The sequence below is a fragment of the Rhyacophila brunnea genome, unplaced genomic scaffold, assembly GCF_057557595.1.
Source record: "Rhyacophila brunnea isolate RB1 unplaced genomic scaffold, BYU_Rbru_1.0 scaffold_23, whole genome shotgun sequence".
NCBI lineage: Eukaryota > Metazoa > Arthropoda > Insecta > Trichoptera > Rhyacophilidae > Rhyacophila > Rhyacophila brunnea.
In genome coordinates this window covers 5,719,736-5,744,103 of record NW_028232893.1, presented here as the reverse complement: position 1 = coordinate 5,744,103, position 24,368 = coordinate 5,719,736, and the positions used below count along the sequence as shown (strand labels likewise).

The window sequence follows — 24,368 nt, the reverse complement described above, 5'->3', positions numbered from 1 at the left end:
ATACATAATAATATTTTGTATAGCATTTATCAATGATTTTTCCTAGGGGATTTATCGATTCGTATTTGAATGTCTTTCATTAAGATGATATTCTGTACCTTACTAAATACCTTCTGCCTTCGTCAATTAAGTATCTATAAACGTGACAAAAGCAATACACATTTTCGGTCATTCTTGGCACGACATAATGTACAACCTTTAGTATGGGGTCAGTTTTAATTTAGTTATATTTTGATACAGAGAATGTGTATAATTTTTACAACATTAATTAATTTAGCATCGCTGTCTGAGCAACGAATGGAGGATTGACGTATACGCCGTCTACGAGCAGGAGTTTAGGGGAAACCCAACATATACCCACGCAAATGGATCTGGGCCGACCAGTCAGGAAAATCTTTTTATTACGAAGCCACCTGGGCGTCCCAAATTACGTGGGATATACCGAACTGAGGAAGACCATAAACTGTTACGCTAAGAGATAGCATTCACCGAGTATAATCATCTAAAATAAAATAGTATTGTGTAACTCCACAAATTCGTACATGGGGTATTTATTATGTTTGGTGGGTGACCAGCGAATCACGTGTGGAGACTTGTGAGAGTATGTGCAACATAATAACATCAAGTGTTAGGACCACGTCGGGGTCACCATTGTGGAGTTGGTTATATTTGGTAGGTGGCCAGTAAAACACGTTCGGACACTTGATATTTCTTCATATGATTTGATTATATTATAAACATTATGTTAATTTATGAAGGTGTGTATTGCAGCGCAGGAGAACGTGGATGACTATGTTGTCGACAGTGCCGAGGCCTGCCTGTTCACTAAATAACAAAGTAAACATTCATATTAATGTTTGTTTAGTCTTATTAAAACCATCTCGAGTGATGTATAATTTGTATCCCAATGCGTTCAATTAATGACTAACGGAGTTTAATGCATGTTCCACAGCACTTTGGGTCAACAGGATCAGATGTCCTTTGAAATATCCTATACATAGACTATAGATACATCTAGACGCCACCCGTTGCATTGATAAATGAAGCTGCGTACAATGCGTTTGGTTTGTGAGCGAGCGAACGCATTCGTCTACAAATGTTCGAGACCATAGACCATTACGGTAGCGCTCGCACTAGACGCTCAGAATTAAAATATAATTTTCTATTTTTTTACGTTATATAGTATTTTTAAGCGGTCAAAATGCAACCATTAGGTAAAGATATCCATAATTTAAGCTATTTTAAAGAAACACTAGGTCACTGATATTAAAATATATAATATTATACAAATAAATTATCACGAACATGTATCAACTTACCTATGAAACGTAATACCATCTTCTTGCTTATCAGTACGGCTACCATATTTTAATACAACACACAGAACCATCTTTCCTACATAATTAACTAAAATTATTTACCACTGACTTTATGTTTAACACAAAAAATAGCAATTTAGCAACACGAGCTGCGACGCTACGTGAAGCGATTCACCGCGATTTGTCAGCGATACTTTTGGAAACCATCTAAAACATATCGTCGCTATAGGATTTGTTTCCCGAATAGACCAAATGTCAATTTTTCAGGAGACGAAAAACAAATTTCATTGTCGTTTATTGAAATATCAGTAGATGTATCAATCATTCTTTCTACACTGTATGATTGCAACATTATCTAAGAATAGATTCCAAGAATAATATACTGGTATAAATTAGTAAATGCACAGAAAATGCGTTTTATTTACAAGTACTCGTTGTGGATATTCGGGAAATTTTTAGTGCTCTCTCAGAATAATGGATATTCGGGACAAAACAAGGACGTTCGGGACTTAAGACCGTAGCGTATTGCTGCACGGCCCACGGATCACTGAGTGATTAAAAAGTACGCACCTCAAATGTTATATTTATTTACACGATAATTGGTAATGATTACTTTTACTATTTAAATACCTAATGATCGTAATAACCCAAGTTCGTAGGTAATAATAACATGCAGCATTCGCTTTTTTCGGTTTTTTTCGTAATAAGTAATAAAATAGTTTTTAATAATCTTTTTTTTTTATTCAACGAATAATTCACAAGATTTAAGAATGTACCATTCTAATTATTGAACATACATAATTTTGGAAATCACTTCTGAGAAAATATATTATAACCAATAGAAAAAATCTTTTTGAAAAAAGTAAGACACCCGGCAGGAATCGTCCCTGCATCTCCTGGGTTTACGACCAAGTCCACGAATTATCCACTATGCTACGAGGTGACATACTTATGACGACAAACTTTAACTATTGGCCTGTTAATACCTGCTCATCAGTATTCTTCAAAATCAAGCGACTATCGGCGATCGGTTTTTGTTTATTAAATAAAAGTAGGTATCTACTACTTCAATTACTAACCGACGTCACCGATTTCTCCAATATTTTATGATGGTACTTACTCGTACTTGCTAACAATTTTATATTAATACTTTTTCAAAAAAAAAAAAACTATGTATATATATCTGTATATTATTATATCTATATATTTCTATAATTAACAATTAAACTTATTACAAACCACCAAATAAATATTATATATTTACTATTGGAATGACAACACAAAATAATAGCATCTATAAATTAATTACCATTGGCTGCTAATATTAGGTAGGTACCAATCGAGGGCTTAGTGTCAAACAACACTATCTACAAAAGTGCAACTTTACAGGAGAGCCAAAAATCGTTATTTTAGATTCTTGTAACTTAACAAGGGAAATGTTTATTTAAAACCTAATGTTAATATTTTATAATTCATTGTGTATTGTACATTTATCTTGCTTATGATGATGTTAAAATTTATAGGGATAGTTTAAAAAAAATATGAAAACAAGGATAACTTATGTAATTAGCGTTAAACTTTACTGACGATTTAATAAGAAATTAGAAAAGATTGAAATAACGTTGTTTGACTATCATGTAGCCGTAAATGTAAAATAACGTTATCTCAAAAAAAAAAAAAAACACTTTTTTGTAGATAACGTTGTCTGACTTTAAGCACTCGCAATATCCTAAGTATATAATATTCACCAAATAAATAGTTACTAACATACATATTAAATTAAATTAACTATCAGCGCATTCAAAAATAAATCATAGCATCGCCTTTATTTTCATAGAAATACCTAGATTAAAAGTAAAATAAAGACAAACAATGTTTGATTAATAATAATTTGAAATAATAATTATTTTTTACGTCATAGTAGTTGCCGGGCCATACTGTAGAATTCATATAACCGTTGGGATTTTGTGTCATTTATCAAAACAAAATGCAGTTATTTAGGTTAAAATACTCACTTCCATAACTTTACTATAAGTTCAGGGCAAACTGGTGATGTATCAGCTATAAATGATCTCTTCAAATTAGATGAATTCACTATTAAAACAATAGTAACTTTAAAAACAATATCAATAAGACGAAATTTGAAAGAGGATTCCAGACGGCCGAAAAATATGAAAGTGGGCGTGATTGTTTTAGAGCTAGACAGCGTGAATGTGGGAGCGAGATGCACGGCGTCAGCGCGGTTTGATTGGCTAAAAGTCATATTCGGGAAATAAAAACTCAGCCAGAGATTTATTTCGACCGAAATTAACTTGGATATTCAGGTACGAATAGTTGGACATTCGGGAGAACAACACGGAGTAATTGTAACTTAACATGGCGTATTCGGGTTTTTCAAAAAAATATCTGTTCCTAGATAAAAATATATTTTTTTTATAAATGATTTCGGTAGAGTTCGATAAAAGAAATTGAACTGCATTAAAATGTCGATTTCGACAAAAATGGATATTCGGGAAACAAATCCTATAGCGACGATATGTAGACCTTTTATATTACTCTAGCGCGTGTCGCAGAGATTATAAGGGTGCCGAATACTTTCTCACTCGCACTCATGCATCGTTTTTGTTCAGGCATTGATCCTATAGAATCGATTACATACAGACGGCATAATATGAAACATGCGACCCATACAGATAGCACAATATATAAATTATGTCACACCAGACCAAACTACTTTACGATCTTCACCCAAGACGACGACGGGTCTTGTAACAAATTAATCCCGTGGATTTAATTGAATATTATAAATAGAAATGCTCATTATATCAATAGCTTTACGAAATAATACGCTGCCAGCGATCGTGAAACACTTCCACTTGATCGCTTTTTAACGAGATTACGTAGGTACTAAATACTAATTATCTCACAAGACCATAATAGAATATAATCAAATTCCTCACTCACTGAGTAAATTCTTACAGCCTGATCAATCAATCCACGTAGTAATCGAATATCCGACGCCTGTTGGCGGTATGTAAGCTACTCGGGTATTACGAGGCGTCTTACGGTAGCTGGTCGGTTAAAGTAATTGGACAGGCGAGCCAGGATCGCTGCACGGGTTACCACTAACGCACCAAACTATACCAGAGGTTAGCAACCAATTACGTATTAAAAAATTGAAGATTTTAATATTTAAAAAAACTCCTGAAATGCATTATCCTTATACATATGTGGTCTTAAATCAATGTATGATAGGACAGAACAGGTTATTTCGAGATAAACAGTTGAACGAAGATTAATGACCTCTCATTATACTCAATTCTAACTATTAAAATAATGATAGTATCGGGTGGTAGTCCTGTACAATTTTCCATTTCTTTCCTGGGTATACAGGGAGAAACTAAAGGGTTAAACACTTCAAACGTGATAATATAAAATATTATATAAGTATTGTATGTATTAAGTAATATTAAAACATCAGGCATAAAGCCCACCAAAAAAGCGCTCGGTGCGCTCACTACTGAGTAGGCCCCCTCCCACCCGCGCATTACCCTTCACCTATGTAATAAGGGGCCCAAGAAGCACAAAATAATTATTATTATCAGTGTCTCTCATAACAAAGCAATAAAAATATTATTATTTCTCGGGGCTTGTAAATAATATTCACGATGACATTATTCTACCAGCGAAATATTGGACACACAGCAAACTAAACAATGGGTTCACTGTTATTAAATAATGCTTTCTCGCCCGTCTATCGACGACGCTTCCAGGAGCGTGATTTTGCTTGCCGTGTTCAATGAATGGACTACGTTGTATTTTCGTTAATTCGTATCGCTGAGAAGCCAAAAAACGATGAATCATGGGGCAGGCGGGCACAATGCGTCGTCAAATCCAGTGTGCGCTGTCGTATTTGATTACGTTGTATTTTCGATGATTTACGCGCCACTTGCTGCGTTAAGTGGGTTTTACGCCTCATATTATGAAACGAGTTGTAATGTTTACCTATCCTCGTTGTTAATAATCCACTATAAATAGTTGTTAAGTTTCCCGTTACATTCCATCTTCAGAACGATCTTATCTTTTTTGTTAATATATAAATAAAAAATAAAATAAACGGAGATATGTTATTGACTTCTTGCGTTAGCTACATACATACTTGCTTATTATCATACTCGGTGAAATGTTAAAAAGTCTATTAATTTGAGCATTGACCAATTTATAAATCGAATACTATTCAAAGTAGGAAATAAACAGATCGGTGACAGCAATAAAACATAATTCGCATCACAGTACCGTTAGTAAAAAGGATTCACAAGCCACGCACGACAAAAGTATCAGGCATTCGAAGACCTGGTCAACCTCTTACAAGATTGAGGGATAGTGACGAGTTCGATTAAACTGGAGGGAAGCGGCTTTGGACAGAACTCGTGGAGGCTGATGCCGGAAGAGGCTAATATACCCACACGTACCAGGAGAAGCCAGGAGTCATGCATGGGTGTAGTGTTTACACAAATACTCGGTAGAAAATAATATTAAGATAACTAAACTGAACGATTGCAATGTGTACACACCTGCAACATTAACTTATCAATGACAAGTCTTTAACCACCATGTATGGCATGTTTGTAGAAAATAATAAAAGAGTTCTACCATACTAGAAGTCTAAACGCAAGTAACACTAACCAGAGCTTATCTCACTACCTATGCCACAACGTAAATGTATGTGAGATCATATAATTCCGACATACCATGTCACGCTACAGCGAAATATTCTTCAACAAAATTATATACATCACAAAGCCATAGTACAAGGAATGGTCTTATCGATGTTGATACACCTATAACCTTACCAAGTCTATAAAATAAAGCTCTGACATATTAGAATCCCTAGTATGTTATTCTCTCCAGTACGTAGGCTACCACCACCTGAGCTTATTCTCGTAGTTAGATGTAAAATGGAAAATTTTAGGGGGTGTTTTTGATTTATTTTAGACGGGCAGTAATAACCTATACTTACCTAAAACGAGAGTTAGCTGCGATACATTTTTTAAACCATTATTAGGTACATAAGTCATACTGCAAAATACGCGAGATTGCGAAGTACTGTAATAGCCGTATTTCTTAAAGGTTTAGTTCTAGTAGAATGCGGTGTTCGGTTCCATAAAACAAATAATTGCTAACCTGAAATGCTCCCCGTTATTTTAAGGAACCGCCATAAAATATAATATTCACGTATAATCTAATCTTAATCAATAGCTGATTTGAAAATAATGCTCGGAACTAATCAAGACTCATGTGTGTCAGGAATATTGGCCGGGCGGCTTACTATGTTGTGGGGGTCCCAGATTTGAATCTTGGGTCTGGCGAAAACATTAGTTTTTTTTTTTTAATTTGTGTTTGGAGTCAAGAGTATCTGGAAAATGTAATATTGGCGAGCAATGTCGTGGGTCCCAGGTTCGAATCTTGGGTCTGGCGAAAAGTTTTTTTTTAAATTTGTGTTTGGAGTCAGAGTATTGCCTTAATGGGTGGAGCATGTGGCTAACATCAATTTCTCTTAAAAAAAATAACAAAAAATGTCCACCAAAATGTCCAAATGCCCACCATGTGAAGGCCCATCTTATTAGGATCGGACATGGTCTATAATGAATAATGACAAAATATATAACTAAAAATAAAACTCTGGAAGCCAGATACTTATAAGGGGTTCAGGTTCGGGGTATTCAGAATTCGGAATCAAGGGTTCCGGTCCAAAATTACTTGAACCGTTCTCGGGGTCCGGTCCGGTTCCATTCCCGGCTCTGATTACAGTCCACGTTTGAAATACCCCCCAAAGAAAGCGCACGTGAATAAATAAATAAGCATACCATTAAAAGGTAAGCAGCTGCCTTTAAAAAAAAACTCGCTCAGGACATAATATATTATAATCTCCAATCGCTTGTATGTTGTATCCGCGCAAACAAACATAATACGCTGCGATAACTCAGAAGATGCTCCTCTTCAAACAAGATTGGAAACATGGCAAACACTATAGTCGGTATCCTTCCTGAAATAACGTATATAACTAATGTATATGTATGTTATTATTGAACTTAATTTTCATCGGTACACAAGGCAGATGGTATGCAGTATACATGATATAGCTATTGCTACGGGATAACGAAGTAAACAATATAGAATATAGATTGTGCTTAGCATAATATTGAATGACGAATAATATTTCTGATCGATATTATTTCTCCGCCAATACGCCGACTAAAATCTACAAATCCTTTCTCGCCGTCAATGACAGGCTGTAGGCAAGGTACTTTATCTGGTAGAACAACACCCGGGAGCCCATATCTCCTGGCCTACGCCGCAAGTGTTGCGGACATACAGGAGTACGGATAAATCAAAACGGCTGAATATGTATTTGAGACACCGGACAACTCTTTGAAACCCAACTGTAGACAACTACTGGTGAAAAGGCGTTGGCATGGATTGAGGCTTTACCTACCGGTGCCTATGCAGTTGTGACAATGTAATTTTGTATTTTGTACCAAAAATTCTAATTTTAAACCAATGTATCAACGCGCCGCATGGCGAGTCTCGAGAAGTGGCGAAGAATCCAGGGAAGCGGCGCGACTCTGTGTTCGCCCTACGCTCCGATGCTGGATGCGCAAAGGGCCTGTAGTGTAAATTAACAACACTAATTTTGATTCGTAAACGGCGCTGTGACACGAGATAGTTTGAAAACCGCTGCATTAATAATAATACACAATATTTGAAGTGCTGAACACTAGCATCTACAATCAGATGTAGACATGATAGACAAGAAACTCAAGTTATACTATTACAATTTACATATTATTATATTCACAGGTTGGCCGCAAATCCTCATGATAGCCTGCTAACGGTAGACTGGGCTCAATGTTAATAGGCAAAGTTTGTCAACAACATCAACACGTTTACCTTCCCGAAAACATTAATTCGATGGGATTATTCTTATAGCATTCACTCCGCCACTTTACAGGTAATTCGAATTAATAAATTTAAAGATCTAAATAACCAAACGTCAAGCAGAGTAAACATCTTTTAACGTTTACTTGATGGCAATCTGGTAATTCATAATAAATTGAATTTACTGAATAGTTACCGCTCATACCCGTCTACTACCACTACGTTACCCCGCTACTTCGGTTCCATACTAGAACACTGGACTTTCCCGAATGAATTCCCCAGTCGCTCAAACGTATTTCGATTCCAGCGATAAACACCTGACTGACATACAGCGAAAACCACATGTAAGATGCCCACCTACCTTACCGAGCAGTGGCAAAGGGTGGAGGTAGGCTGAGATTCGACATAAATAGTGCACACTAAACTTTGTCAGTCATACTTATTTCTTTTCATTGAATTACGAATACAATTTGAACTGCTTAGTTTTTTTAAAAATTAAACCCTGCATAAACCAAACCATAATAGTTTAGGTATACTATGGGCGATCCGATAAAAATAGTGCACACTTTTATTTTCGTTTAAGTATAGGTACAGATGGTGTTGGTTAGTTTTTTTAAAATTCATTTAGCCCTGCCTAAAACAAATCATAATCATTAAAAAATATTCTTATATCTATAAAATATATAAAATGCTGTATTGTTTAATGGCATCTACCATGGCTTGGATTAGGCAGGGTTTAATTGAAGGTTAAAATCCATCAAACACTATCTATTCTACACACTGTCGCCTTAGTTCAACGAGAACAAATACGTTTGACTGACAAAGTTTAGTGTGCACTATTTATGTCGGATCTTTACGCCCTCTTTCGGCCACTGCTACCGAGGCGACCTGTCTCGCATACGCAGAATGTTATCGCGTGACGTATCCACATACATGGCCTTAAACACAACCCAAAATGTGGGTATATTATTAATAAACTTCCCAATGTTACAGTAGTCCAGTCGGTGTTGCCCGCTACGGCATGACGTTACCTCCTCGACCTACGCCAATAAACAACGCTCTAATGTAATTGGAAAATATGCGACAATATCCGAAAAGCGATGACACTCCTTTCGCCGGATATTGCGTTTCCCGGTGGCAGGCTGATGTATTTATTTCTGTTGCCCCATACAGACTGAAAGCGTCCGTTCTCCCTTTGCAACCGTACGAATTTAAAAGGAAATTTATGGCGGTAGGTATTGCCTAAGTGTTTTTCGATAAACCAATTTGATAAATTCACTTACTGCTAAAATTGCTTAATTATTCTGTATTTGTAGTCTGACAGTATTGTTATTAATGGCTTTGCCATTGTCGAATGGACATACTATTTCCCATGTCATTGATTCACGCAAAATAATCAGGTCTTCCAGTAAAAAATAAAAATTATATAGCGAAATTATCCACAGTTTATTTATACCGTGTAACTTACTTATAAAGTTTAGCGAACATTAAGAAAAGGGTACAACGAATCACCTTCTTTATAATAAAGAGTTTTTTTTAAATACCTACTCAACATTTTCACGTGACCTATCGATTAAAAAAATGATTAATAGTTACGACTATTGATGTGGTTATAACATAACAAGCTCGTTAATATACAAAATCATTACAAAACATTTGCACAATATCTGTTCGAGGCCAATAAGCCAGATAGTGTTTTTTTGTATGTCTTCCAAACCCAGTATGTGACAAACGAGTATGTGTTACCCGAGGTTAAACAAAATACTTCAAGGGTCGCGCAACCCCAACAAAAGAAATGTTGGGACGCAGTGCTCCAAACGGCCGAAATTAATAACTCTATATTTCGGTTTATTATAATTAAGTTACTTAACCATAGTAAATTATACTGCGGAAACGTTATTCTGAAAATATTATGGAAAATCAAAAAATCGGGAGTCACGTGCAAAAATCAATATTTTAATTTGGAAACCTTGGATTCTAACAATGTAAAAAATGTGACATTTCTTAAATACGATAAATGGATCGCAAAAATTGAGACAAATTTTGAATACCCGAATAAAACAATATAATATTTCATTCGCGTGCAAATGTGCGTGTTTGAATGATTCTGCGTTTGTTCATTAGATAACACGAATAAAAATAATTACTCGACGAAAGAGACATCTGAGGACGTTTATAACGTTCAAGTGACACTATTGATCCCTTTGGAAACAAGTCACCGTGCAGTAAGGAATCGGCCGAAGGCTCTTTGTCAGTGTCATGGCCTCTCTCGAAAGTATATCGCGTATCGACACTTATTCTTGACCAGCTAACCCAATTCGCCTTGCACAAACGACCGAAACAATGCCAAAGGCTTGATAATAATTGAATTTATGTTAATTATTATTCAATGATAGAATGTTATCTGCAACCCATTCGCAGTTATATATTTCAATAAATATACAAAAGTGCATACATACACCAATTAGGCCGTGCAAAGTAGTACCCCACAACGCATGTTCTGTAAGTAATTGACTACCGATGATTTAATCACACGGCGGTCGAATTGGGATGTGGGTCGCGACTCGCGGGTTTGATCCTACGATTGGCGAACAAATTAATAATTTATAGTGTGATTGGACCATTGGACCAAATGGTTAGGCTAGTTACCAACAATCGCAACTCTAAAAAAACCCCCAGTTCAAACATGTTTCGTATGAATGAAAATATTGTTTTATTAACAACATCAACTGCATATTATATGGTATATCTAATTCAAATTATGAAAAGGCGTGAAGAATTCGCGAATCTTCCACGGACGATTTTCACAAAAACACGTAGCTAGACTCCATCTACAAGACCCAATCATTCATAATTAAACTAGTCACTGAGACAAAAACACATGTACAGAATGAGTTGAGGCATGGAAGAACGCAATGTGAACAGAAATGCAATCGGGCTCGTGTCACTTATATTTTTATAATGATGGGAAAGGCAGCGACAAAAATTGAATGGATGTAGTTAAAACTACAATGGGCATTATCGATTTCTACATCTTCGGGCCAACGAATACACAACCTGTAGCTGGATTCTCATTTTTCGTTATCCACAATACTCATCTAGTATTCGCAAAGGTATAAAAGCTGTCATTTTATTTTAAATCATATAACACACGACAATGATTGACATATTTCATCGCGCTTCACTTATTGAGGCATATTCAAAGTGTAGCCCTGCGAATGCGTATCGATTCTGGCACTCTTCCAAGCCCTGGGGGCGGTCCGAACCCAACCACCTCCCCCTGCGCCCACCCCCGCTCCTCTGCAGCCAATTGTATCAAAAAGTTCAACGTGATAATATTTCTTCGTGAATATTCGACCGATCAAACAGGAGAAATTTCACAGTGCGCGTGTCGGCTCGGACAATATCTTATCTGGTGGTCAACCGCAGCCGGCTTTGTTAGCAGAGTCCGCCGGTTTCAACTCAGTAATATAATATTATAACGCGTATAAGTTCACTTCCTTAGCAACTCAATCGTTCAATCCGTGATGTCAACATGAAATTGAATGTAAAACCAATTATTCGTTTGAAAGCCTATTTCGCTATATATGGAGGTGAATCGAATGTTTCATGATATTTACATGGTACAGACAATACTATCCAAATTGATTTAATTAATTTAGTACAATGGCCAAAAAAAACAATGATGTACATCCCGCATAGTTACAATGCAACATTAAATTGCTACTAACCGTATCTTCTAGTTTATTGATCTCTGTATAACATGTTAATACTTATGGTGACGACTGCAAGCTAATGTTAATTAAGTTGATATTAATGGTTATTTATAGTTAAATCGTTCATTATATTTATTTTAGTTTATTGGTGATCATGACAGTCGACATATATACATATCCGTAGAATTTAAAACAATTTTAATATCATTTTGTAAAATGGAAGTTACCAGGTAAAATAATTCTAACTGAATTAATAATGTAGTCAAAATGTACTATACTTAGTATTGTCTGTGTAAGTAAGGTTTGATTTTGTCTACAAAAGAGCCTAAAAATTATAGGATGGTGTATTCACTGTATTCTATAATAATATAATATCTGAACAAAAAATAAGTACCTTTTTCAGAAAAGGGTATGGACATATTTGACAAAAATCAGTCAAAATCGCCCCTATTGCAATATATGTAGTCACACATTAGCTTTAAGTACATACAACAGGTATTTAAAACAATTACATCAACTTTAAATATCTCATAAAAATTACTTTATTATTTTCTTTTATTGTAAAACTAACAAGAACAAAATTTGATAAAGAATATATTAAATTTATTATAATGACGTATGTTTTAAACACAAACAACTAGCATTGAAGCAGAACCCATGCTTAAAAAACACATAAATATACATACCTAGTGGAAATCGAACCCAGAGCCCCTTATTACAGTGCAGGTAGAGTTTACTTTACCGTCACTTTCATCCGTATTTTACGTGTTTATTACAACAGAATAATAAAAATATGATTTGATTCTGGGATACACACAGGTAATTGCTCAATATAATGACAAAAATTGTATTCATTTTTCATTGTTAGCCATTTATGTAGAAAGCAATTTAACGGAACTTATGTTCATATAAGCAAAATTACATAAATTAAGCTCGCCGCTGTCAATATCCTAATTTATTTTTTACAAACCACACTATTTACCATATTTGTATCAAAAAGATGACGATTTCGTCAAAATCCAAGTCAGGATGGACTGCCCCGGGTGCGGAGAGACGAGGGTACGTCCCGTGTCAGCTTTTCTGAAGGAACCTCACTAACCTATTAACCCGGCATGCATTTTGAATGATGCGGAACAAGCGAATTCCGTTGATACATTCGTCAGTCATATCGGAGCCGATCAAATATTCATTACGGGTCGAAGGACGCGGATGGATTTGTTTTGTCTATATTCCAGCGCAGCTATTATGGGCACTATACGATGAATACGGAAAAGCTTCTGAATACTAGTATATTATCTACTGTACATAGGTATAGAAAACAATATAATTAAGAACTATTGCAACAAAATATGTCTCTGTCCAGTAACTAAGCTGTTACGTTCCAAGACATCTCATTCCAAGGCGTTCCACACATCAAATTGGGTCCAGCCCAAACCCGGCCCATCTTCTGCGAGATGACGGAAGTGGATGGATTTTAATTCAATTCAATTTATTTAGCATATTGTGGACATCAAAAATTATAAGTTTAAGACGTTTACAACACGACATGAAACATTGTTATAAAGAGGGGGGGGAAAGCAATTAAAGCGATAAAAATGAAAATATAAAAAGAGAACATAATATAAACATACAAAAGCAGTGAAAATACAATTAAACATCGATAGAAGTTCAAAGTACAGTTTGCTAAGGAGACCCTATTTTAAGAATTTATAAAATAGCGTCCACCTAAACTCAGCTCACGCAAGTGGAATATATCAACACCCGAAGCAATTTGGTTGAACATAGTTATGGCCCTCCCAATCAGCATTACCAGTGGCAGGTTGGCACTGCACCTTGGGAGAATATACAACTGATGCTCTCTATCTCTAAGATAGTTAGGGATGGTGGACGAGGTCACAGATGATTGTAGCGACAGGAATAAGAGCGATCGATGACGTCACACCGTGTCACATTCAGATCGGGCCCGACATCGCGACAAAAAGTGACGCGGCACTAGATGGCGACATAACGCAAAAGGAAAAGACATAATTAAATGAAGTGCGCCCGATCAATACGCCGTGAGTCCGCGAAACTCCTTTCCGGGCATGTTTAAACGTTTCCAAGTGGCCATTGTTTCCACAGCCGCGATGTAAATTCATTCGTTGACGGCGAGGGGTGGATTGCAGGAATGAGGCGACGGGGGCGTTCGCAATAATCATAATTTTGGCAACGCTTTGAGGCACATTTAAGTATGACGACGGCGGGACAGACCAATTAAACAAAAAAAACAAAAATGCGGCCATATTTTTCAATCTAATTATTCCACTGGGCGAGACTGGACGGTCAACCCGACCGGGCAAAGAACCCCGGGCTAATTGTTTAGTACAAGCGGAATTCTGAATAAAGAGTGTAATATACGCATTAAACACTGGCAGTGGTTTTTAAACTATAATTCCGCAAATATATCACAGGACATAATACTGAGGGGATGATTTTCTCTCTGCCCACAAGTCGTTTTATCTGCTAAGTAACAAACCGTAAACTTTCCGTAATCAAAATGTGTTTTTTCATTGTATTTAGATTCTGACAATCTAATATGATCAATTTATTATAAATTTAGTTAGCTTAGCAAAAGACAGTCAATACATAAATATCTTTTTTTTTTCATTTGCCATTTCTGAACATCAAAACCTAAGTAACAATATCATACAAAATAAATGCAATGACAGTTCGGAATCAGATTTCTACCTTACATAGTGCCTACGATAAGATAAGGGCAATAAGCTACGTATTGCGTTTTGTCATTGTCTTAACTCAACAGCCACCGAAAGATTATTTTTACTGTGCTTAATTAAAATAATTTGAATAGTCTAGAATTATTAATTTTCTCCCTTTTCACACGCTTTTTTTATTGTTTGACTGCGCCGTGGGATTAGTTATAATAATACTGATATAACCCTTTCGGTTAGCTGAGGAAACATTTCAATTTGAAACCCTGAAGTCAGAAAAAAATATAAATATCACCAGTGGTGGGGAGTAAATATACTTATGCAACAGGATGTCGAAATTAATAATTTATTATTCACAAACAATAAATAATTCATGTGTGTATATAGGTATTTCTCAATTGTTGTGCGTAGATCCGGGAGCTGACCACAGAATGTAACGAAGGCCGTAATACGTTCTTGTGTACTATCTTGCAAATAAATCAATATAACAAAAAATATAGGAAATACCACCAATTTCCCAGTATTCATAATCAATCGCTATAAAAACCGATTTCCATGTGAGATAGTACACGCCTTCTTACTTAATTCAGGTAGCCATTGACATAAATCACCATTATTGCAATTTAGGTGGGGTTAATTTTAGCTAAAATCTATATTCTATATCTATAACATGTATTTTTTACAATGTAATTCTCAAAGTGCAGCTATAGTCCGCTTGCATCTGTATGTACCTCCGAAAGAAGAGCTGATTGGATAGAACCCGTATATATGTGGATGGTCGTTTAGGAAGATATACTGCGTCCATTTACTTTGAATTCGCCAACGCTACCAAATCGGAAGATCATGATGATCTTCAAATCCAATGACAAAATATAGAATCGATAAATCTTTGAAATTATTACGGTCGTGACAATTGACAACCTGCCACTATACGTGACAAATAACTGGATCGCATTTAACATCCTCGGTCGTGAATTGTGACCATTCTGAAACATATTCTTCTTGAGTGATCAAAATGTCCTACCTCTCATGGCGGGGTAAAATACTGGGGGAGTAAAAAAGGGGCAAAAGTCCAGGCCGGGCTTTGATTAAAAAAGAGTGACCCAGGTTAAAAACAGACTTATAATAAAAAATACCGTTACAATTGGCAAATTTTCTTGAGTATAACACCAATGAGTAAATAACTGTGGAAGAATGGACTTATTGAAAAAGCGCTGGGGTAGGTCAGAATGGTTACATGTAAATTGTACGTAAAACATTTCACCGTGTCACATTTTTCTTATAGGAAAGAGATGACCGTATGCTATACGGTATCCAATTATATTAGATTCAATATGAACACTAATTCAATTTTCACAGCTGATTTAGGCAAAATTCATGAATTCAAGGATGAAAACCTAACCCAACAAATAATCCAGTGTTTCGACTATTTTCAAAATTTGTTTGCTGCTAGCTTTCTGTAAAGTGTAAACTGACAAGAAACGTGTTTTAGTAGACATGAATTTTATGTCAGTACTAAATACGACCCAAAGAGGACTTTAGGACTGTCTTAAATATACGGCCATATATTTCCGACATAACATTTCACGACGAACTGCATAGGTACGTACAAGTTTCAGAATAACTCAACTTTTAATAAAAAAAAACTCTAAAAATTGCACATTGATTAGTTAGTGTCCAACATCGATATCCGTTGAATCGTGCACAGGTCATAAGGCGCAATTTTCTGGCACGGCTGATTGATTAACAACTTCAGTGACGAAACGCAGTGTCAAAAGCCAATGAAACAACTCAATAATGAATGAATTGCGACTCCCAATCAACGCCGCGCCATGGCCTGAGAAACATGGCCAATTAAGCGAATTTGACCCTTCGAATCTAAATGTGAAATCGCTCCTCGCTATTTTCAATCAAACCTTTACCCTTTGATACTATCAACGCGGCATTATCTTGCAAGGATATATAGTTTACAAAATTAGGTTCGATCGGGCAAAGGGTGACTTGAGATCTAATCGTATTGACATTGTACCCAAATGCGTTCTTTGGGATTCAACAGAGGGGCATTTCCGACGTCTTCAAAAGATTTTTCGTTGACTGAAACTACCATCGAGCTTTAAAATCCTGTTGTGGTGAAGTTTTTAATAAATTTTAACTGAAACCTTGCCAGTCTGGGTTTCCAAAGGTGGTATAAAATAACCAATATGGTACAAACTAATTATAAACCTTTATAGAACACAAAATAAAACGAAAGTGGCCTGGCTGGTTTCTCGCATTGACGAAGGGTAGTGGTAGGCTGCTGAGATCCGACATAAATAGTGCACACTAAACTTTATCAGTCATACTTATTTATTTTCATTGAAGTAAGAATATAAATTGCAGGTGGTGTTAGTTAGTTTTTAAAATTCAATTAAACTCTGCCTAAAACAAACATTATAGGTATATATTATATAAAAAAAATATTCTTTCAACTATAAAACGTCTAAAATCATGTCATTGATCATACATAACTTTAGATATTTTATAGATAGTGAATTTTTATGGTTTGGATAGGCATGGCTTAATCGAATTTCAAAAACAAGCCATCCGCAATAAATTTGTATTCTTAGTTTAATGAAAACAAATAAATATAACTGACAAAGTTGAGTGTGCACTATTCATATTGGATCTTAACAGCCTACCTCCACTCTATATAGTACATGTTGTGTTTTTTTTTTATTATTAATAAATAATTGCATCAAATTTTCATTATTAACAGCTCTTGAGAGCTTCCTATAAATTTCATTTACAGCATGATACGGTATCATCGTTTTTTTATTGAAGATAATAATTTTATTTCATTCACAAAGTAATCCGAATGCATTCTGCCTTTATTTTGATTGAATTGGCGTAAAACTTAGTTATATAAGATGTTTGTTAATTCTTCCGTAATTATTGAGTTATTTATATTGGCAACTTCAAGCTATGGAGTGGGCCCATTTTCACAACGATGATAAGGCCAGAAACAGATGTTCACGAGAGTTCATATTTTATGGGGTGTAATGTTTATAGTTAATACAATCGATAACCGTATAATTTATTACAAAATTATCCGATAAGTAAACCATACAATCGAGTTGCGATGTACGTACGCTAAGAAAAAAAAACATAGAAGCTTAACCAAACATACAAATTCACGTTAAACGTTATGCCGGGTCCACACCGGCAACAAGTCGCGCGACAACCTCGTTAAATTTTACGATAATTATCATACGTATCGTAAAATTTAATGAGGTTGCCGGCGACATGTTGCCAATGTGGACCCGGCATTACGTTCACTGGACGACATTCAACAGCTATCCCCCGAAAAGCTGCTAGTCACTGTGCTTATTTTCGGTGTACCAAACAACAATAAATTATCTCAACACGGTACAAATTTCGAATGAAATGTAAGGAAAGAAAATATTATACAGACTCGAAAAACCACAACAATTCGTTATGTCGTCCTTTGCGGGGCGATTAATTATGTTCCTGGATCATGCCGGATTATACTTGACAAATTACTCAAAGCGTTACTTTAATCCGATTCTGTGAACGGTGGGAGATCGGATGCTTGGAGGCATTTATTTTGTCGTACAGTGAAAGTTTTAAACGCGACGACAGCCTGAAAGTACTGAAACCCCCCCCATAAATAATAACAGAACATTGTTATATATTTTTATAGTAGAACCGAACGTTCAATCGTGTGCGCCGATTTAAACCGACGTACGCCCGAAGCGCGCCTGTCAACCCATCCGGCGTAAGAAATGTACAAGCCAGTCGGCGCGGTATGCCTGCGCGTGGATAGAGGATAATGCAACCAAAATAAGGCGTTAATGGGCAATCAGCCAATTGGAATATGTAAATACAGCATTGTTACTGGCTGGCATTATTATCACCGCGAGTTATAACTTAGACGTAAGGTGCAATTAGACATGGAAGTATCGATCAAAATACTAAATCCAAATATGTATAGGTACTCGATGTTGGCGTATTACTATAATAATATATCAGGTACTGTGATGGTAAACGGTTATAACCACCGTCAACACAATTTTACAGGAGAGCAAAAACAAAGTTTTGAAATCAGTCTGACGTTATATTAATAGTTACGTCTATCATGATATGCATTAAAGTTTATTACGTAAACGAAACGCGCATTCAATCAATATTCGTAATATATCGTCGCTATAGGATTGGTTTGTCGAATATTCGTTTTTGTCGAAATCGACCTTTTAATGCAGAATGATTTTTTGTATCTAAATGGACCAGAACCACCCTTTTCTTTAAATTGCTTTGTAATGAAAACATCATTCATATGCTGTAAAAACAACAATTTAAATACCTTCATGTATTTAAATATAGGATAAGCTAATTTGTTTTCGTTTCCTGACCATTTGACATTTGGTCTATTCGACAAACCAATCTACAGCGACGAAAAGTAGAACTGTCGCAAATATATCGAAATTTAACTAAGTATGCCAAATTATACTTTTGTATTTGTATAAATTGTACGACTAGCAATATAATATTCGAATCAAAATCATATCTGTGTGGTATAAAATTGTGATGGAAAATAGTGCTTGGTATCAGAATTAGAACTGTTGAATTTGAATTGAATTTCTAATTTCTAAATGTAGAAACAGATTTCATGCTATTATAACACTAAAAAACCCAGCAAAACGTTTTTCGTCATTTTCTCGAAATGACGAATAAAGCCTCAATTACATTGAGCTTCTTTACGAGCTGTTTATTGGCGAATTTACAATCTGCCTGTAAAGTCGCCCAGTGTAATCATCGAATAAGCTAATAAGCAGGCGGTAAACACTCTACCGAGAAAAGTTGAAAGCCGGTCAACTTTACACGCTACACGCCGGCGTGTGGGCCTACTGCGTCTGCGCAGTACCAACCTCCCGGTAAACAAACGAACTACGTTCCGTCAAAATAGTCGCTGGATTGTGGCTTCTCAGCGAATGGAAAGTTTTGTGTGTAATCATCAAATCGCAGTAGCTGAATCGCCCGCTTTTAAATTCGCCAATAAACACCTCGTAAAGAAGCTCAATGTAATTGAGGCTTAACGCACAGATCTACTTTTGATACTATACGACTCATATAACAAAAATCCACTTTTTAAAACAAACAGGACTAAAATAATGATTGGGAAGGGGAGCAGAAGAAGGTCCGTCCGTTTATCGGTCAAAAATGTATTATTCTGAATAAATATTTAATCAGCGATCGCCCATCTCGCGCGCACGCGGCCAATTCACACCTGACGGGGCAACGGAACGCAGCGCAGGGGCGGCGCGAGCACGCTCGATAAATAATTAATATAATAAACCGGATAAATCACCTCTTGTTCATTTGAAATAATTATTATCGCGATGAGCTAGCTACCCGCGTAATAATTCATTCTCGATCGGGCCGGTTCGGCGATTCCGATGCCGTAATTGGCGAGAGAAAAATATATATGTGCCGAATTTGAATTTATGCAAGTGATTGCACGCCCACGGACGGCGAGAGCCGCCGCCGATAAACATTCAAAAAAATTACATAATATTATTTGCTTTCGATTGACATTTTCATTCAATAAATACTTCCAAATTTGAAGTATAAACGTACAACAATCATTGCAAGATGACTAAGGTAAACTGAACTAACTCGGTGATATTGATCACAAAGTAGAATTTCGATATTAAGTTTACTTAGCGCTATTTGTTAATTACAATGAAATTTGTAATCAGAAGTTGTGTAATATTACTATTCTAGAATGTTTTAAAAATCATACTAAAGCATGAAGCGATTATTGAATATTCGCAGGGCTCGAAATGGACCAGGGCGCTCCCCCGATTCCTAAAATCTTATCGCTGTCTTGTGGAAAATTGAATTTGACCGCCGCCAGGTGGGCCGAATAACATAAAATCTATTAACACAATTATTTTTTTTATAAAATACAATTATATTAAATTAGACAAACATGTTATCGAGCGTTCCTGTCGGTAAAATTTACCATTTCGAGCGCTGCATATATTCTGCTAAAATGTTTACACCAAGGTGACTTCGCCCTTGTCCAAAACACATCGGAAAACCATGTCTACATAAATCGTCGCTGTAGGATTGGTTTGTCGAATAGGCCAAATTTCAAATGTTCAGGAAACGAAAAACAAATTTGAATATCCTATATTAAAATACATGAAGGTATTTAAATTGTTGTTTTTACAGCATATGAATGCTGTTTTCATTACAAAGCAATTTAAAGAAAAGGATGGTTCTGGTTCATGTAGATACAAAAAATCATTCTGCATGCAAAGGTCGGTTTCGACAAAAACGGATATTCGACAAACCAATCCTATAGCGACGATATATTACGAATATTGATTGAATGCGCGTTTCGTTTACGTAATAAACTGTAATGCATATCATGATAGACGTACCTATTAAAATACAACGTGTTTCACCCCCACATTTCTCCAAACTCCAGACTTAAACCATTCTTACAAAGAAGACAACCCACCTGCCACTATTTTAACGTTCCCCTGATTCATACAAATATTGAGTCTTTGATCGAGAATAGGACAAATTATCTGTTGCCCAGAAAACCAGGTAAGGTCGAAGAATAAGGTATCATTACCTACAAACAAGAAGTTAACAAGCATCTCGTAAGTTATTTATAATATGTTCACTGCACTGCAAGAATACATCTGATATTATATTAAACGATATACCTAATAATTAATTGATTGAACGGTGAACGGTGCATGTATATGGTACGCCACATTTAATATAGGTATTCTTCGCTAAAGCTTTACATTTCAATTAACACGATTAGGTACATACATACTGGTTAAAAATATGTAAACGTAATTAAGGCTATACCTCAGTTGAGGCACGGTCTAAAAAGATCGTGGCTAGGCGATGCGCATGCAAATGACGCATGCCGACCGAAATATAATTTGTCATATAAATCCAACATGGTCCATTTAATGTTCTGTTTATTGTTCTATTAGTAACAATAATAATAATATATTCATTGACATGTTTTTCTTCTTCAAGTAAATGGGTAACGTTTTTAGTCATCTTTATACGATTTAAGAATCAATACCCCCGTCGCCATCACGAAACAAATTGACGTATTCACACCTCGACGTTCGTTCTCCGAATGCCAGCGAGTCCAAAATTTCGTCGCGCCCATAGTTAAAAATTATTTTCCGTTTCACTGTTGTATCGTCTTAAGTAGAATCTTCATTGTCAGGGTATTGCATATGTAGATATCCAGTTTTGAATATGACCATCAGCATACCGCATGATTCAGTGATGATTCATTCAAAGAATTGCATAAAAAATTTACTCCGGAAATACAGAAAGGTGTTTTTAGATTTTTGGTTGGGTATACGATTTATCATTATTCTAACTACAATCACATCAAGCCAATATCTATAATTGCCAATGAGAAGATTGTGTCTTTGATTACGTAACAATATTGATATTCAAATCATTATTTCGATATACCTACCTAGTAAGACATGAAAGAATAGTAAAAGTTTTGCGATAAGTATCACATATTTAGTTATCATTTGTAGTTAATGTTAATACCTAAGTGTATAAAACTATACGAATCGATTTCATCCAACGCGGAACACTTACTAAGAACTAAGAAATCGGTACTGGTGCAAGGCCGTGGCACTGAATTGCGAATTACGGTAGTGCTAGTTATTGATTATCTTCCAGAAAACAGAAAATTAATGGGAACTGGTTTTCCCTATTGGGTGTGGTATTTAATAGGACCTAGTGTGGAAAAATTTAAACATGGAGAATAATTATGTCATTTTCAATAGTTTTAGTGGGTTGTTAGGTTAAGGTAGTTAGTAGTGGGTTTTATTTTATTTCTATCTCATTAATTTGTTGCGATTATCTTCGGATGCAATGTGGTAACTTGTTCACAATAAGATTTTTAATTGCATATTTCCTTCAAATTATTACCATTTATATTGTATGTCACCATGTCGCATTTGAAGTAGGTATGAGCAATAACTAGCACTACCATCGAAGTTTACCGTTTCGTGTCACGGCCTGACTATTATAGCGTATCTTGTACTGGTGATAGAAATTCTATCAATCACAAACAATGTATTTTCTATAACATCTAATAGTTACCTACTTATTCAAGATAATACGAATTAAGATATAGGTAGGTACTAATCAAATGTTTAATTGAGATGTAGATAATTAAACACTCGAGTATTCCTAATAGGTAGATTGGCATTATATTGATTTTGTTAAACGAACAATTCAGTCGATTTGCCAACATTGTCTTTGGTCAATAGAAAAATATGTTGGCATGTGAAATGTATTTTTTTAATACATAATTAAATGTAAAATGCTAATTTAAACTTGAGCAATTTATAAAATTGAATAGCCGAAAAATCGATACAATATTCATAGAAAATGGTCCGATAAAAAGTAGACAGAACGTTCTCGAGATGTCTAGAAGATCTCGTGGGCACAAAGCGGGATTTGGTGCATTTGAAGCCTGGCAACATCACTCAGCATTGAAACGGCGAATTTCAAGGCCAAAGATCAAAAAACCTTGACATAAAAAAACCTCTGTTTTACGAATTATTTTGCACAGCTAATCAAAACGGACATAGCTAAAATTCCAATAAATATTAAACAGGTAGCGACAAAAGCGCCTATACGTCACTAAAGTAAATAAAGCTAGCGGAAAAATTTAACACTGGCGAAATATATATTACGCATGTAATTAAAACATGAATTATATAAAAATATACATATTAAACAATAAAAAACACAAATTTTCTACAGGGGGGAAATTAATATGTGAAACTATGGTAAATATTCGTATGAATGGGACATTGAGCGAGAAAAATTCAGATCAATATGAAATACAAGCGGTACATTGCAATATACGCCATTAGACTTGATATTTCACTAGGAAAATACGTCTGAAAAATCGTTTTTAATTTACATTGACGTTTTAAAATGTTTGCATAGGTATTTTAATCGTTTTTATTGTTTGTTTAAAGGTGGGGTCACTGACAAAATCAAGTGCACACCTAATATCAGATGAATCTATGTCGTCAGTTGACAGATGACAATTTGGGCATCACAAATCAACCGAATACAATCATTCGAAGTATATTAGCACATTCACAGTAGAGATAAGAGCACAACACATAGAATGAGACATATTTTCAGCCCTAGACATCGTTACAAATAAGTACATGAAGAATATTGGAAATCGTCGCAAACCGGGTGATGACGCATCGATCGCCGACCCAACCTAAGGACTTACCGCTAAGTAAACTAAACCATTGGAATAATGCGTACATTAGGGACATATAATGGGATAAATTCAATAGAATGCAAGATAAGCTATAATGTTTGATAGATATAAGTGTCGGTGCATTGCATTATCACCAGCCATAGTAAGCGTCAAATCGCCCTTCAATTGTCGGCAAATTTTGGGGGATGTATATCTCAGTAAATAATTAGACGAATATATAAATATGTACATACCATCGTAGCGCTCGGCTTGTTCAGCCAGCTTTGCCTTATAAACATTATCCTCCCTTTCCGACATTTTTGATGTTTTACGATTTGTCACCAACTGCACTAAATCGCCAGCTCACGATTTTACCAAGATGGCCGCGCCC

General features: G+C 35.6%; 1 protein-coding gene across 1 annotated transcript in view; it reads right to left on the bottom strand.

Annotated features, from left to right (window-relative positions):
- The window catches only part of 14-3-3epsilon (tyrosine 3-monooxygenase/tryptophan 5-monooxygenase activation protein epsilon), a 129,576-nt gene extending 105,208 nt beyond the window's left edge, over window positions 1-24,368 (bottom strand). The window contains exon 1 of the mRNA XM_085950767.1: window positions 24,232-24,368. Coding sequence (XP_085806893.1) covers window positions 24,232-24,295 — 64 coding nt within the window. The 5' untranslated portion in view covers window positions 24,296-24,368. The remainder of the gene's footprint in view (window positions 1-24,231) is intronic.